General features: G+C 43.0%; 1 protein-coding gene across 2 annotated transcripts in view; it reads left to right on the forward strand.

The window, feature by feature from the left end:
• rbm26 (RNA binding motif protein 26) overlaps window positions 1–17,954 on the forward strand; it is a 150,447-nt gene that overhangs the window by 25,319 nt on the left and 107,174 nt on the right. For both annotated transcript variants that reach the window (XM_033022942.1, XM_033022941.1), the window contains exons 4-8: window positions 1,676–1,767; window positions 7,643–7,833; window positions 11,535–11,792; window positions 12,383–12,634; window positions 13,544–13,687. In XM_033022942.1, coding sequence (XP_032878833.1) covers window positions 1,676–1,767; window positions 7,643–7,833; window positions 11,535–11,792; window positions 12,383–12,634; window positions 13,544–13,687 — 937 coding nt within the window. The remainder of the gene's footprint in view (window positions 1–1,675; window positions 1,768–7,642; window positions 7,834–11,534; window positions 11,793–12,382; window positions 12,635–13,543; window positions 13,688–17,954) is intronic.

Consider the following 17,954-nt stretch of genomic DNA (forward strand, 5'->3'; position numbering starts at 1 on the left):
ATTGTTGTATCTATCTACACACACACACACACACACACACACACACACACGCACACACACACACACACACGTTTGCGGGGGGTGTGGGGCGGCATGCGGCGTCACACACACTAACCACCCCCACACTAACTACCCCCTTGATATTATATTAATATTATTAATTAGATCCTTTTACCCCATAACCGCCCTATCCACTGACGCATAGCCCCCAACTCGCGGGCGCGTCTAGAGAGGGAGAGGGGGGTAGAGAGTGAGGACAGAGAGAGAATGGGGAGAGACAGTGAGATGGGGAGTGAGGGAGGGGGGGAAAGAGCGGGGGAGAGAGAGAGAGCGGGGGGGGTGAAAGAGAGAGGGTGAGAGGGGGGGAGTGAGAGAGGAGGGGGAGGGAGAGAGAGATGGGTGGAGAGAGGGGGGAGGGAGACTGAGGGGGATAGAGAGAGAGAGAGAGAGAGGGGAGGGGGTGGGGTCGCAAGGTTTATTTCAAAGCTCGCTTGCCTGCTCGTAAGATTTTTTCAAAGGAGTTCAGGTTTGCAGCTGTGAGCGAGTGGCGGCTGTGAACGGCCACCTCCGGATCTGCAGAACGCTCGTTCTTTCCAAAGATCCTATAGCCGCTTAGCCGCTATGGGATCTTTGTTTTTTCTGTGCAATTTGAACAACGGGGAGGGTTGAAGCGGGCGGGTGTGGGGACACGGAGGCACACAGAGAGGGATACGGAGGCACACAGAGAGGGGCACACAGTGAGGGGCACAAAGGCAGGGGAGCTTCCTGCCTTTCGGAGCTGGGGTTTCCGATTTGCGGCGTCTATTGAGTGGGCGACCATGCTGGTGCGAGCGGAGCGGACGATCAAAAGCAGCAGAGGGCTGGCGGAGAGAGAGAGGGGAGGGGGGGGAGAAGGGAGGGGGGAAGAAGGAAGGGAGGAGAGAAGGGAGGGAGGAGAGAAGGGAGGGAGGAGATGGGCCCAGCAGCCGTCGGCCTCAGAGTGAGCCTCAGCTCCATGGCCTCGCATCCTCGGCTCTTCAGACCCCGAGTACGGGGAGGGGGGGGGAGGGTGGAGCGTTTTTTTGGCAAACACACGCACGCACGCACACACACACACACACACACACACACACACACACACACACGTACACAATATCACGGACAATTTTGCAGAACCGTACGCAGCTTTTTCCTGTTGTGGATGTAATAAATTTCCTTCAGATTTGATGTGATAGTTCACCAGTTATTGATATTTCAAGGTTTAAAAAGGCCAACTTAAACAAGATTTTTACTGTTAAAATACTTCCTGCCAGCTTCCAACAAACTTCGATACAAAGTTACAATACAGGAACACTTTGTGCTTCCACCATCACAGTCCTCCACATGACATTTGCAACAATGTTGCCATCATTCAACACTTACTCCAGCTCCTAGCAGCAAGTGCTTCAACAGGAGGGGGAGGGTGAATTGGTATTGCAATTGGAAGTGCTGCGGCAGGCAGGGGAAATCCAATTGGATTTTTTTTTTGAAGTCCAGTGCTGGGGGAGGCAGGAGAGTGGTGGAATCTTGCGTTGGGGAACGGGTTGTGTTGGGGGACCAGGCCTCCCGTGTGACAGGGACCCAATGGGTCCCAGTTGGTCTAGTAATTATTAAAGGCTCTTGTGTTCATCATTAGTAATCATAATTCGTTTTGCAGGGAAGTAAAGACGATGATGATCGAGACAAAAAGTTTACAAGGCGTTTGAATCACAGCCCATTACAATCAGGATCGCGATACAGAGACAACCGGTAATTTTGCAATTATGTTGTTATTGAAAGAAAATCCTTAAATGGCTGTCAGTGTTTTTTAACAGTCGAACTGCTTTGTCACCATGTTGAACTCCGTAAGCTTCACCCATCTAAATCTGAATTGCCATTATAAGATGTTGCAATGAAGCTTTTGTGAATCTTCTTTGAGGTTTCTATTTAGATTGTATTTCATATATCATTTTACACCTGCTTTAGTTCTTTCAGTTTTATTTCTCACCACATGGTTGTTTCCATTATTGTGTCAAATTAGTATTCCACTGAAAAAATATCATTCATAAAATTGCTATTCCAATTTGAAACTGAACGAGTGTATTTGACTTCGGTTGGTTGGTGTACATGAGGTTGAGAACGGTTTGGACAAATTATAAAATGTTGAATTGATTTTAAGTTTGCAGGGAAACGCTGTCACTATTATGATTTGAGACAGTCAGAAATAAAGGTACATAATTTAGTTGTTATTTACTTACATGGCACAGCATTCTTTTGAATGCAAAGTCCATTCCTTTTTCTGAAACATGATGTTTAGATAAGATTTTTCTTTTAGAGCTCCAGCCATATTCCAATCCATTGAATGCTGTTTCTTCTCCATGTATTGTTTCAGTTCTGAATATGCCACATCAGAAACGAACAGTATCTCTGTTACCCTATGAAAGAAGTAACTTGTTAGGGGTAATACCTTGCCTAAACGTATCCTCATCAGCAACTATCTTTTTGTTTCTCCTCCTTCCCTTCCCTTCCCAAACACACTCTCTAAAGCCCTCTAGTTAGCACAATTTAGAGTGTGACACTCATCCCTTGGGTATTGACTCGTTTCTGGAAGGTTCCTGTGCTAGTAGTTCAGCACACAGAACAATGTAACACAACAGTTCTTCAGCCCACAATGTCTGTGCCAAACATGATGCCAAGTTAAACTCCCCTCCCTGAACATTAACCATTCCCTGAATATCAATATGCCTATCTAAAAAACTTTTAAACACCACTACTGTGTCGGCTTCCATCAACAACAGTGGAAGTGTGTTTCAGGCACTTGCCACTTTCTGTGTAAATGAAAACATGCCCGACACATCTTTTTAATTTTCACCTTCTTGCCTAAAAGCAATGCCTTCTAGTCTTTGACATTTCCACCCTGGGGAAAAAGGTTTTGACTGTCTACCCATTTGGCTTTCTTGATTTTGTATACCATCAGGTTTCCTCTCAACCACAAACCTTCAGAGAAAACTGTACAAGTTAGTCCAACCTTTCCTGATAGCTAACATTCTCTAATCCAGGCAGCAACCACATAAACCTCTTCTGCATCTTCTCCAAAGCCTCCACATCCTTCCTGTAATGGGACGACCAGAACTGCACGCTTTTCTAAATGTGGTCATATAAAGCTGCACCATGATTTCCTGACTCTTGTACTCCGTGCCACAACCAATGGAGGCAAGCATATCATACGCCTTCTTTACCACTCTATCTACTCGTGTTGCCATTTTTATGGAGCTAGTGACTTGGACCAAAAAATCCAGCTGTACGTCTTGCCTTGCGTTCAACCTCGCACTTGCTCAGATTAAACTCCATCTACCATTTCTGTAACTGACCCATATAACGCTGTTATTCTTTGTCAGCTTTCCTCACTGCACGCAACTCCACCAATTTTAGTGTTGTCATAAGAGTCTTACAGAGTGGAAACGGGCCCTTCGCCCAACTTGCCCACACTAGCCATGTCCCATCTACACTAGTCCCACCTACCTACGTTTAATCCATATCCCTCTAAACCTGTCTTATCCATATACCTGTCTAAATATTTCTTAAACGTTGTGATAGTACCTGCCTCAATTACCTCCTCTGGCAGCTTGTTCCATACACCCTTTGCATGAAAAAGTTACACCTCAGATTCTTATTAAATTTTTGGCACCTCACCTTAAACCTATGTCCTCTTGTTTAGTTTAGAGATACAGCACGGAAACAGGCCCTTCGGCCCACTGGGTTTATGCCGACCTGTGATCCCTGCACATGAACACTATACTACACCCACTAGGGACAAAGTTTACATTTACCAAGCTAATTAACCTACAAACCTGCACGTCTTTGGAGTGTGGGAGGAAACTGAAGATCTCGGAGTAAACCCACGCAGGTCACAGGGAGAACGTACAAATTCCGTACAGACATTACACACACCCGCAGTCGGGATCGAACCCGGGTCTCCGACCCTGCATTCGCTGTAAGGCAGCAACTATACCGCTGCACCACCGTGACCTACTCCGGTGAAGAGACTCTGTGTGTCTACCCGATCTCTTCCTCTTGTGATTTTATACACCTCTATAAGAGCTACCCCTCATCGGCCTGCGCTCCAAGGAGAAGAGTCCTAGCTTGCTCAACCTCTCCCCATATCTTGGGCCCTTGTGTCCTGGCAACATCCTTGTAAATCTCCTCTGGCCTCTTTCCAACTTGACATCTTCCCTTTAACATGGTGCCCAAAACTGAACACAATACTCTGAATCCCTCTGCTCTACAACACTCCCCAGAGCCCTATCATGTACTGTGTAGGTTCTGCCCATGTTAGTACTCCCAAAATTTAACACCTCACATTTCTCTGTATTAAATTCCATCAACCTTTCTTCAGCCCACCCGATCACGATCCTGCTGCAATTTATGACACCTGTCTTCACTATCTACAATACTACCCACTTTTGTGTCATCTGCAAACTTGCTAACCATGCCATGTACGTTTCACATCTATTGATATAGATGACCGTGATTCCATGCATCTTAATCTTCCGGATCAGATTATCAAAAGGGGCTTTATCAAATGCTTTACTAAAAATCCATGTAGAAAACATCCACCGCCCTACCCTCATCGATCACTTTTGTCACCACATATAAATGTCAACATTACAAGAAAGATACAAAAAATACAAACGTTCCCTATCAGAAACTGGAAATCCTCCTTTGCTTGTTTGTATGGCGTCAGTTTCCTGCGTACAGTAAGCAAAATTATCAAAGCAGCAGCAACCTATTAATTATTTAACATTGTGATGTGTCACTTCAATGCGCTAAAACTTTTTCCATCAGCTGTGCACTAGAAGCAAGTCACTGTGGTCCCATGCATCTTAATCTTCTCGATCATCCTACCATGAGGGACTTTATCAAATGCCTTACTACAATTTGTGAGGATAGCATCTTCTGCCCTAACCTTATCACCATTGTCAAGCCCTCAAAAATTTCAATTCTGACCTGCTGTGTACAAAGCCATGTGGTCTGTCCCCAATTTACCCATTATCTTCCAAATGCAAGAATCCGGATGAATCTTCCCCTGTAGTTTTGCAACCACTGGCATAAGGCACTGGCCTGTAATTTCCTAGATAATCTTAAATTCCCTTCGTTGAACAAATTAATAACACCTGCTCTTGCCCAGTCTTCTGGGACCTTGTCTGTGGCTATAGAGGATACAAATATTTTTGTCAATACTTGTGCAATCTCTTTTGCCTTTTGCAATAACTTGGGATAGATCCCATCAGGCCCTGGGGATTTATTCACATTAATGCTGTATGTATATAAAGCCATGGGATTTTATTTAATCCAACTTGCCAATGACATTTCATGGACCCTTTTTGCTCTTATCGTGCTTGAATTCTTTCCTGCTTGTTTTACATTCCTCAAAGGCCTGGTCTGATTTCATTTTCCTAAACCTTGTACATGCTTTCTCTTTTTTGGGGCAAATTTACAACCACTGGTCATCGAAGGTTCCCTTAGCTTGCTATCGTTGTCTTTACTCGTTACTATAGACAATGGGTGCAGGAGTAGGCCATTCGGCCCTTCGAACCAGCACCGCCATTCAATGTGATCATGGCTGATCATCCCCAATCAGTATCCCGTTCCTGCCTTCTCCCCATATCCCCTGACTCCGCTAACTTTAAGAGCCCTATCTAGCTCTCGCTTGAAAGTATCCAGAGAACCGGCCTCCACCATCCTCTGAGGTAGAGAATTCCACAGACTCACAACTCTCTGTGAGAAAAAGTGTTTCCTCGTCTCCGTTCTAAATGGCTTACCCCTTATTCTTAAACTTTGGCCCCTGGTTCTGGACTCCCCCAACATCGGGAACATGTTTCCTGCCTCTAGCATGTCCAAACCCTTAGCAATCTTATATGTTTCAATAAGATCCCCTTTCATCCATCTAAACTACAGAGTGTACAAGCCCAGCCGCTCCATTCTCTCAGCATATGACAGTCCCGCCATCCCGGGAATTAACCTTGTAAACCTATGCTGCACTCCCTCAATAGCAAGAATGGCCTTCCTCATATTAGGGACCGAAACTGCACACAATACTCCAGGTGTGGTCTCAATAGGGCCCTGTACAATTGCAGAAGGACCTCTTTCTCCTATACTCTACTCCTCTTGTTATAAAGGCCAACATGCCATTTGCTTTCTTCACTGCCTGCTGTACCTGCATGCTTACTTTCATAGACTGATCCCCAGGACCCCCAGATCCCGTTGTACTTCCCCTTTTCCCAACTTGACGCCATTTAGATAGTAATCTGCCTTCCTGTTTTTTATACCAAAGTGGATAACCTCACATTTACCCACATTAAACTTCATCTGCCATGCATCTGCCCATTCCCCCAGTCTGTCCAAGTCACCCTGCATTCTCATAGCATCCTCCTCACAGTTCACACTGCCACCCAGCTTTGTGTCATCTGCAAATTTGCTAATGTTACTTTGAATCCCTTCATCCAAATCATTGATGTATATTGTAAATAGCTGTGGTCCCAGCACCAAACCTTGCAGTACCCCACTAGTCACTGTCTGCCATTCTGAAAGGGACCCGTTGAGGGCCTGTCCCACTGTACGAGGTAATTCAAAATTCTCCCGAGTTTTCCCCTGATTCGAACTCGGAGAATGTCCGTAGCGGGTCTGTCGGAGTTTGTGGATGTCTCGTAGCGGCTCATACGAGTAACGGTAGGTACTCGGGAAATCTGATAAACTCGTGACGTTTTTTCAACACTGAAAAATGTCCACGAGTAAAAAAATACTCGTGATGAGAAAAATTGTTACTTTTTATTCGTACGAGCCGCTACGAGACATCCACGAACTCCTACGGACCCGACATTCTCCGAGTTCGAATCAGGGGAAAACTCGGGAGAACTCTTGAATTACCTCATACAGTGGGACAGGCCTTTTAATCCCTACTCTTTGTTTCCTGTCTGCCAACCAATTTTCTATCCATGTCAGCACTCTACACCCAATACCATGTGCCCGAATTTTGCCCACTAATCTCTTATGTGGGACCTTATCAAATGCTTTCTGAAAGTCCAGGTACACTACATCCACTGTCTCTCCCTTGTCCATTTTCCTAGTTACATCCTCAAAAAATCCCTGAAGATTAGTCAAGCATGATTTCCCCTTCGTAAATCCATGCTGACTTGGACCGATCCTGTTACTGCTATCCAAAGTGCGGCTATTTCATCTTTTATAATTGACTCCAGCATCTTCCCCACCACCGATGTCAGGCTCACCACCGATGTTACTGGAACATGCTAGTCCTGAATTCCAATTAACTGGTCTTTAAATGACTCCAAACATGCCTGATGTAGACTTGCCAATAACAGCTGCTCCCAATTTATTCTCCTGAGCTCCTGCCTAACAAATACCTTGTATTTAATTAAGCATACTATTAATGTTAACCTTGAAACAACGGATCATAAACCTAAATGGCGCTTCTATTCCTTAGAATGTGTGTTTGAATGCGGTTGGGTTAGAAAAGTACATGATCAGGTGGATTTGATGGTGCTTGGTGTGTGCAAGGCTTTCAGTTCAGGTCAAGAGAGCAGTCAGATATTCTTTTAGTAATGATACAGTTTCTGTTAACTTTTAGAAACCGTGATGACAGAAAAAGTGATCGTCCTCGTAAAAGGGAGTACGACCGCTATCCTCCAAGGAGAGATTCATACAGGGACAGATACAACAGAAGAAGAGGAAGAAGCCGAAGCTACAGTAGGAGTCGGAGTCGCAGTTGGAGTAAGGAAAGAATCAGGGACAGAAGCAGGAGCAGGACTAGAAGCAGAGGTAGTTATATTTAAGTCCTTGAGTTTTGTACTTGAAAATGCATTGTCAGTATTTTATCCAAACTTGTAGCCTTGCATGCTGTTATTTGGCCAGGTTTGTGATCACTTACAATTATAATGTAGGGTAATTCATAAACTTGACTTTTTGTAAAACAAAACCTGTTTTGGATTAGAGATGAGTCCATTTCTAAATGACCAATTATCTTCTCTCTGTATACATAAAGCCTTGGGTGACCAGAGAGAACAGGTTCAAGGGCTACTTTATATGTGGTTTGGGCAGTCCTGGCCAATTTCAAGAGTGTAAGCACAGATAGTATCTGGTATTATTGAACATTTCCTATCATTTCTAATTACAAATTTTATTGCATTCATCATCCTGTTGGCATTAAACCATTTGTATTGGACGGCTTAGATCATAGATTTGTTTTAGAGTCTCTGTATATGCATGTAATAATTGGTGAGACATTTGCTTGTAGTGCAGGAAAATAAGCCGGGAAACAAGAGTTTCTGTTTATCTTGGGCAAGGTAGCTGTATATTTATCAGCATAACCTTATCAGTAGCATGAGTTAATATGCAATAAACTTTTTATTTCCAACCCCCCCACCTGCTCCACCATTGACTTTGTTAGTACGTAAATGGCAGTATCAAAAATTAGGACTATTAAGAAAAAAGAATATCCATTATCTTATGCCTGTGAAACATTTAAGGTGACATTGGTGCTGTGTGCCACAAAATTGTTCCAAACTGCAGAAATACTCAATTGTGCTTTTGTCTGAGCGGAATTTTGAAGTGACATCGCTCCAAACTGTACAGTTGTCTTACAGTTCTGACCAGCCTAGTCCCTCTAATCCTTCATAAGCTTCATCTAATTCAAATTCTGCAATTGAACTGGTACAGTTATTATTCTGTCATTGTTTATTTACAGAGCTGCATGAGTTTCAAAACACGTGCTCGTATCACTGCGGCCTTCCTGCGTTGCCACTTGCCCCATAGTCATTTGCTCATCGTATTTTATTTTTTTTTCCTTCCATTGTTGATTATCTTGTTGCCTTTGCCTGGGTCTTCCACCCAGAAATTTGTTCTCAGTCACTTTTAAAGCAGGCATTCAAAAGCTTGATTGAGGACCCGAGAACTTGTCAGCCTTGGTGTAAATTTTCTATGCTAATATTGCTGTGACAGATTTGTCAATACAGCTACCTGTTGAGGTCTCTATCTACATTATGTATAGTACAGATTTACTTGGGTAGACACAAAATGCTGGAGTAACTCAGCAGGACAGGCAGCATCACTGGAGAGAAGGAATGGGTGATGTTTCTTCAGTCTGAAGAAGGGTCTCGACCCGAAACGTCACCCATTCCTTCTCTCCAGGGATGCTGCCTGTCCCGCTGAGTTACTCCAGCATTTTGTGTCTACCTTTGATTTAAACCAGCATCTGCAGTTATTTCCTAAATGTACAGATTTACTTTTTTTTAAAATTTATTTTTCTAGAATTTGAACTCGCATTGTATCCAAACAGTTGCGGATTTCAACGCGTACCGTAATCAATATTTTATCGGCATGCATAGACTTTGTTTGCTAACTGACCTGCGGATTGAGGACTAAATATGTTTTAACTACTTGATCTGGTGGTGGGGTATCATGGTATGATAATAAATTAACATCTTTCAATCAAAATTAAATTTGCATTCAAAGGTTGACGTGGCACAGAAGTGGACTGAATGGCTGAATAGTTGTTTTCTGAACTGTGACCTTTTTGTGATTCTGTGATGTTCTGCTTTTTTGAAAGAGTAATCCACAATCTTAAATAAGCAATTGAGTAGAGAAGGGGATTTATCTTCTTTGAAAATGGACAGATTGCTAGGCTAGGTGAAATATCCCCAGCTGATAAAAGAAGCAAGGGAGGAAATAGCTGATGCTCTGGCTATAATTTTTATGGTTGCAGTAAAATGAGGTAAGCAAGTAATTGCAGACCAGTTAGTTTAGCCAGGGTGTGCAGACAAATTATTAAAATCCATTTGAAAGGACAATGTAAAGCATCAAACAGAAAGGCACAGATTAACCATGGGCAATCAGCATGGTTTGTTATAGCAATTAATTATTTAGAGCTGAATGCAGGATACATGGTGAAGAAGTTTGGAAATGATAGAAAATTTGGCCATGTAATTGAGAGGTTTAGATAGCAGGAAGTTAGAAATATCTGATCATTTGAACAAATAAAAAGCAAATGGAACTTAATCCAAGGAAATGCGAGACAATGCATTCGGGAAAATGCCGCAAGGTATCAGTATTTATAATATATGCAAGGCTACTCAGCATTGTGAAGGAATAAAAGTTCTCAGAATGTTTGTGTGCAGACTTTTTTAAAGATCTCCTGCCTTGTGATATTAATAGTGGCAGGACAGGGGGTTAAAGGTGGCTAAAAGATCAACATAATGCTTTTGTGTAGGAAGGAACTGCAGATGCTGGTTTAAACTGAAGATAGACACAAAATGCTGGAATAACTCAGTGAGACAGGCAGCATCTCTGGAGAGAAGGAATGGGTGACTATTTGGGTCAAAATCCTTCAGACTGAAAGTCATGGGGAAGGGGAAAAAAGAGATATAGATTATGTAGAGAGATATAGAACAAATGAATGAAAGATATGCAAAAAAGCAACAATCATAAAGGAAATAGATAATTGTTATCTGTAGTTTTTTTTGCTTTTATTAGACAAAACAGAGAAAATAAGATTTGAGAATTCTGCCAAAGCTGCATACGATATTAGTTATGCAACAACATGACTATTGCAAATAGTTATAGTTACCTAATTTCAGGAAATGAGATTGCACGTGGAGATAATTTATGAAGGTATTGTCTAGACTGCAAAATTATTAGGTCTAAATAATTAGAAGGTAGAGGTGTAGAAGGCATAAGGTGTGAAAAATTAAGAGTTCTAATGTGTTCTAACTGCATTTTACTTGGCAGTGGGATCAAAACCCATTTGGAGCAATATAAAGTGATTAGTAATAGTCGTGTTCTAATGCAGACATTTTCTAAGATTGGTAGAGGTCTTGAACTCGCTGCCTGAAATGGTAGGAGAGATGGAAAATTTAAAATACTTGTGTGATGTGCAGGTCAATGCGCTTTGTGCCAGATTGGGATAAGGTTGGGAGGCTTTTTTCCTTTGAGCACATGTGATGGGCCAAATGTGCCTCTTACTTTGTTGTAAATTTTCTCTGCTTTGGTGAAATGTGGAACAGAGATGAATTAACAATGCTGTATGTGAAATCAAATGCTGCAAGAGCTGGATAGTGGATAATATTGTGTATCATAATGGGAGGTGCAGAAAATGCTTTGGTTTTTCCATACGGTAGTCTTGTCTTCCATTCTCATTTCACATTTATCACCAGTTGTTTGCTTTTGCAGTTGGTGAGTTTTCATCAGGTTCTACATCATTCTGTTTATTTGGTGCATAATAGAGAACAGCATTAATATGGTATGCAATTTAACATCTTTTCAGATATTCTAATCATTATAATTCAATGTTCATTGAAAGTTATTTTGACTTTGTGCCTTTAATTATATAGCTGAGTATTTCATTTTGACTAATGTGAAGATTTTTTTTGAATCAAAAGAATAATTTGTGTTGCATTGGTTTTCGGTAAGTTACTGATTAAGTTAAAGAAAGAGCGATGTTTTAATATTGGCTTTTTATTCTTTAGAGCGGGATTCAGGAAAGTCAAAGTATGATCTCGACAGGACAGAATCAGCAGAAAGTGGCTACACTCCTAATAGTGTGCCTAGTATAACATCTGGACTTTTTCCTGTTCCTACTCTAAGTAGCGCAATCACAGTTATAGCGCCAGCTCACCATGGCAACACCACAACAGAAAGTTGGTCAGAGTTTCACGAGGACCAGATAGATCACAACTCGTATGGGAGAGGGCCAATTCCAAAGAAGCGTTGTAGAGACTATGACGGTAAGATAGTAAAATATCAATGTTAAAATGAATAGCATCCCATTTGAACTTCAAGTTTTGTATCAAGAATTCAAGTGCTTTAATTTGAAATTACAAGAATGAAATAAAAACAGAAAATACCACATCATCTGTGCAGCGAGAAAAGGTTCCAAGTTTCAGGTTGATTACCTGCCTGATCTGAGTTTTGTTTTATTACATGTTACGAGCACTACAGTATTCTGATTTACAAATAAGATTTAATCTTAAAAATGGAAGTGAATGCAAAATGGTTGCTAAGTTGTCAGTAAAAATGGCTGTTAGTGGGGTTAGAAAACATACCTAATTTGAAATGCAGTACATGCTAGTTAATGGAAAGGTTTGTTAAATCCCACCACTTGCACAGGCAACTAATAATTTATATTCCACGGTGTCGCTGGATTTAGCAACGCCTGGATAAAATGTTTTTTCTCATCACAGGGATATTCTATGAAGATCCTTCAATGTTATTAAAATGTAAAATAATGCATAAGTAAAATGTTTAGTTTTGATGTGTAGCAGATGTTTTATTTGTAAATGTCTTAATGCTGCAATGTATTTGTTTCCTTTAACAGAAAAGGGATTCTGTATGAGAGGTGACATGTGCCCCTTTGACCACGGAAGTGATCCAGTCGTGGTAGAGGATGTAAATCTTCCAGGCATGTTACCATTTCCTGCACAACCTCATGCAGTTGAGGGACCAAATCCTCCTGCCCTTCCACCACCACCACCACCACCACCCATTCTGACTCCTCCTCCTCCTGTTAATCTCAGACCTCCTGTACCCCCTCCAGGACCGTTACCACCAAATTTACCTCCTGTTGCAGGTAGGTTGCAAACTTTTTTTGTACATGGCATAACTTTGAAAACAGAGAATAAACAGATGATGTCGTTATTGTACATCAAATCTTTCTCTAGTGTGTAAGAAAAAATATATTTTGCTGTTCACCTCTCTTATAAATTCTTGTGCATATAAGATGGCCACTCTTGTCCCTTCAAACTAAATTCCTTTCTAAAATCATATTTGATAATATAAATTTTTTCCACTATTGAATGTCTTTTGGATTCGCTAAGACTGCAGCAGAGTAAGCAAACTTAAATTATCCCTTCCAACCACATTCCCTTATGTCGGAATTGGTCACAATCTGCAAATGCACATGCTTCTTTTGATGTCTTATGGTCAAAAATTGTTCTCTCTCAAAACTTCATTTTTGTGTACGATTAAAATTAACTTTGCACTTAAGATAAAATTTTGTCAAGCTATGTATGCCTAACCGTTTTAGAAATACTATAACAAGTATTATATTGCAATTTTTATTATTCAAACTTGACCATAATAATACTGTGTCGGTGTCAGTGTTGCTTATTTAAGGATAATTCCAAACATCTAAATTTATATGCACGACTGAAATCATTGAGAGAGTGCTACACTTTTAAAAATAAATATTAAACAATAATCATTTTTAATCATTTGCAGGTAGGTAATGAATTCCAAGCAAGCTCTTGTAAATGGACAGCATTTATCCTTCACCAAATATTACTAAAAGTAGATTACCTGATTGTTTAATATCATTGTCATGGGACAATGCAAAATTCCTAAATGTGTGTTTTTTGTTATGGCATTTAATGCATGTTATATTTGCATTTAGGTTTATACATTAGTTCTTGTATCTGAAATCTGTTCTCAATCTGTTTTAAAGTATAATTGATGTTTTTATAAATTTTCCATTACTTAGTGGGTCCTCCTCCACCATTACCCCCCTTACAGCCACCAGGAATGGATGCACCCCCAAGTTCAATTACTAGTTCAGTGCCTCCTGTTGTTACATCAGTGATTCATCACCAGCCGCCTGCAGCACAACCTTCCCCATATGCAGCAGGTAAAAACAAATCTCTATATTTTGTCTTTTTGATTAGTTGAAGCATGGAAGTCCATTTCTTTGATTTTCCTTCGCATTGTTGAAGTAATATACTTGCGTTGCCAATGAACTTCGCAGCTTTGGGGAACTGGCTTTGCATGACTCGGCAAAAGGTGATATAACTGAATGCACCAAAACTTTAAAAACTACCCAATAAACTCATTTATATCCAAAACATGCAAAAGTAACCAGTTGCAAAATTAAAAATTGGAGGATTGGATTGAAATGTTGCCATAATGGCTAGGATGCCCGGTGCCTTTCAGTTGGACTAATAAGTAAAGCAAAAACTTGTGGTTATTGAATAAATTCAGGTTGTAGGATGGGTGACAACAGTGATCGGATATAATGGTTAAGTTGGAGCAAGTACAGTGCCCTCCCTAATGTTTGGGACAAAGACCCATTAATTTATTTGCCTCTGTACTCCACAATTTGAGATTTGTAATAGAAAAAAAAATCACATGTGGTTAAAGTGCTCACTGTCAGGTTTAATTAAAGGGCATTTTTATACATTTGGTTTTCACCATGCAGAAATTACAGCTGTGTTTATACCCCCCTCTCTCCCCTCCCCCCTATATATATATATATATAGTCATATATATATAGATATAGATATATATAGATATATATATATATATAGATAGTCAGATATATATATATATAGATAGTCAGATATATATATATATATATAGTCAGATATATATATATATAGATAGTCATATATATATATATATATATATATATATATATATAGTCAGATATATATATATATAGTCAGATTATAGTCAGATATATATATAGTCAGATATATATATATATATATATATATAGTCAGATATACCTATATATATATATAGTCAGATATATCTATATATATACAGGTGCACAACCTTTTATCCGAAGATCCAAATAACGAAAACCTCCGAATAGCGGCCATTTTTTCGGTCCTTGAAGAAGAAGGTCCTTGAAAACTGTTCACCGAGGGCGGGCCTGCAGAGGTGACAGCGGAACCTCCGGTCGGTCCCTCGAAGAAAGGGGAACTAAATCCCCATTTCATAAAAGAGAAGGTGAGGGTATATTGCGCGGGAGGGTTAATAATTGACAATATGCTGCTGCCTGCCCGCTGAGTTAAAAAGTTCCCCGGTAGACTCACGATATACAGTGTATCGTGAGTCTTGCGTGGAACTTTTTAACTCAGGGGCAGGCAGCAGCAGATTGTCGCTCCTTCCGTTTCACCCCACCTACACCCCTCTGCTTCCCGGCCATGTGTGTGACCCTTCCCTCCCCTCTCCAGCTCCCGCTCATTGCACCGGCGCGGGGGCTTTGCATTGTCTTCACGTCGGCGATTGCAGCAGGACCGTGCCAGTCACCGGAGACGTCAGGACCCAACGGGACACCGACCCCAGGTCCACCGCAAGCACGGAGATCCCAGAGGACCCACAGACAGCAGCAGCCCAGCCCAGCCCCGCTCCAACTACAGAGGAACCTGGGTTGCGGATGACGGGGCGCAGCTCGGGGAGTCGTAGCGGCCCATCGGGGAGCGGGTTCCTGTTGTCCTTGACGTCTCCGGCCACCTGCCATCCTCCGGGAACTGTACCGCACTTGCAGGACGAGTGGGGTTGTTTGCAGTTGGCAGAGGGATGGGGGCATAAGAGGCGGTACAGTTCACAGTCTCAGCTCCAGTCCAGGGGGGTGGCCGGAGACGTCAGGACCAACGGGACACCGACCCCCAGGCCCCACTGCAAGCACGGAGATCCCAGAGACCCACAGCCAGCAGCAACTCCAGCCCAGCCCCGCTCCAACTCCAGAGGAACACGTAGGGGCAGAAGCTGATGGTGTGCAAGGTACGTCTTGTTCTTGGGGTGGCGGATGAGGGGGCGCAGCCCGGCTGTGGGCAAACTGCCACTTGTTGCCGTAGCGGCCCATTCGGGGAGCGGATTCCTCTGGAGTTGGAGGGGGAGGGGGGTATTGTGCTGTTTGATCGCCCCCTGCTATCCCAGGGACAGGGAGACACAGCGGGCTTTTTAGACTGGTGGGCCAATCACTTCCAAGTTCTGCCCACACAGTCAGTACACCTCTCCTACACTGCATTTCATACAAACATTATTCTGCAAGAAAAAACTACATTGAAGACTCAAACTCGCGACCAGTTTACTGCCGGGATCAAGGCGCAAACTTCGTGACCTTGCGGATATGAGCTGAGCACTCCTACCACTGATCCAGCCATTAAAATCTACGCTAAAAAAATTCCATTCCGAAGACCGACAAATTCTGAATTACGAAAAGTGTCTGGTCCCAAGGCTTTCGGATAAAAGGTTGTGCACCTGTATATGTATAGATATATATAGATATATATAGATATAGATATATATAGATATATATATATTTAGATATATATATATAGTTATATATAGATATATATATAGTTATATAGTTATATATAGATATATATATAGTTATATATAGTTTTATATATATACTAGACCAAGTGCAGACCCGTTGGGTCTGTTTCCCCAACGGCGTTTTGCAGGGGGGGGGGGGGGGGGGGGCTGCGGCATCAAACTCATATTAACCAACCCCCAAACCCACAGGTGGGGGGAGGGAGGGGGGATGTGAAGAGGGGAGGGAGGGGAGAGGAGGTGGAGGAAATGGGACAGATTTGGGAGGGAAAGGAGAGCGGGGTAGGGGGTGAGAGAGGGGGATGGGAAGAGAGATGTGGGGGAGGGGGAGGATGGGGAGGTAGGGAAGGAGGGAGGGAGGGGGAGAGGGGTGGGGGGAGAGAGGAAAGAGTGGGGAGCGAGGTGGAGAGGGGTAGGGGGAGTGATGGAAGAGGGACAGAGGGGTAGGAGGAAGGGGGTGGCGTAGAGAGGGAAGGGGGGGTGGGGGAGAGAGGGATGGGTGGGAGAGGGGTGCGGAGAGGGAAACATAGAACCATTGAAATTAAGTGCAGGAGTAGGCCATTCGGCCCTTCGAGCCTGCACCACCATTCAATATGATCGTGGCTGATCATCCAACTCAGTATCCTGTACCTGCCTTCTCTCCATACCCCCTGATCCCTTTAGCCACAAGGACCACAATACAGCCAATGAACAGGCCTCAACCACCTTCTGTGCCAGTGAATTCCAGAGATTCACCACTCTCTGTGTGAAAAATGTTTTTCTCATCTAGGTCCTAAAAGATTTACCCCTTATCCTTAAACTGTGACCCCTTGTTCTGGACTTCCCCAACATCTGGAACAATCTTCCTGCATCTAGCCTGTCCAACCCCTTAAGAATCTTGTAAGTTTCTATAAGATACCGCCTCAATCTTCTAAATTCTAGCGAGTACAAACCGAGTCTATCCAGTCTTTCGTCATATGAAAGTCCTGACATCCCAGGAATCAGCCTGGTGAACCTTCTCTGTACTCCCTCTATGGCAACGATGTATTTGAACATTGGGCATTGTGACATAACACGATGGAACGTTCACCATGGGCTGGGGCTGGTGCTGCTTCTATGGGTGAGAAGCCAGTTTATTTTGAAATATTGGGGGGGGGGTGGGTTAGGATTTGATTAAAAACGTGCACTTAAACACGACGACCAATGGCAAACCCGTTGGGTCTGATCCCCCAACGCAGCCGTTCCCTACCCGTAGCCCCCACTGGGGGGGGGGGGGTGGGGGGCGGCATCACACACACTAACCACCCCCACACACAGAGTTGGAAAAGTGTATAAAGGACCGTTCTATACCTGTAGCCCCCAGGGGAGACGTGGTCGTCGAAGTCGGGTTCCGGCCGTCTTAAAATGGCGTATCTTGAAGTCGTCGAAGTCGGGTCCGTCTCGGCAACGCGGGGGGGGGGGGGGGGGGGGTGTTGCGGGGCGGCATCACACACACGAAGCATGCCCACACACAGAGCCTTAAAAGTGTAATGCCCCAACGCAGCAGTTGCCTACCCGCAGCCCTCACGGGAGACGTGGTCCTCGAAGTAGTGCCGTCCCCGAAAGGCCTTTTTTAAATGGCGTCGCTTGAGGTTGTGCTACGGGCGCCAGCAGCCGTTATGGTCGCTGGCCAGCAGGAGGCGACAAAATGAGTGAGGGGGGGGGGGGGGGATGAGATGGTTTTAATGAAAAAAATGGACATAAACATAACGAAATGTAATGAGGAGTGGATAGCTGGAAGGGAAAGTGAAATGTCTACCGAAATGTCTGCTTGTATGGGGGAGAAGCCAGTTTGTATTTGAAAAACTGGGGGG

Source organism: Amblyraja radiata, chromosome 6 (assembly GCF_010909765.2).
Source record: "Amblyraja radiata isolate CabotCenter1 chromosome 6, sAmbRad1.1.pri, whole genome shotgun sequence".
NCBI lineage: Eukaryota > Metazoa > Chordata > Chondrichthyes > Rajiformes > Rajidae > Amblyraja > Amblyraja radiata.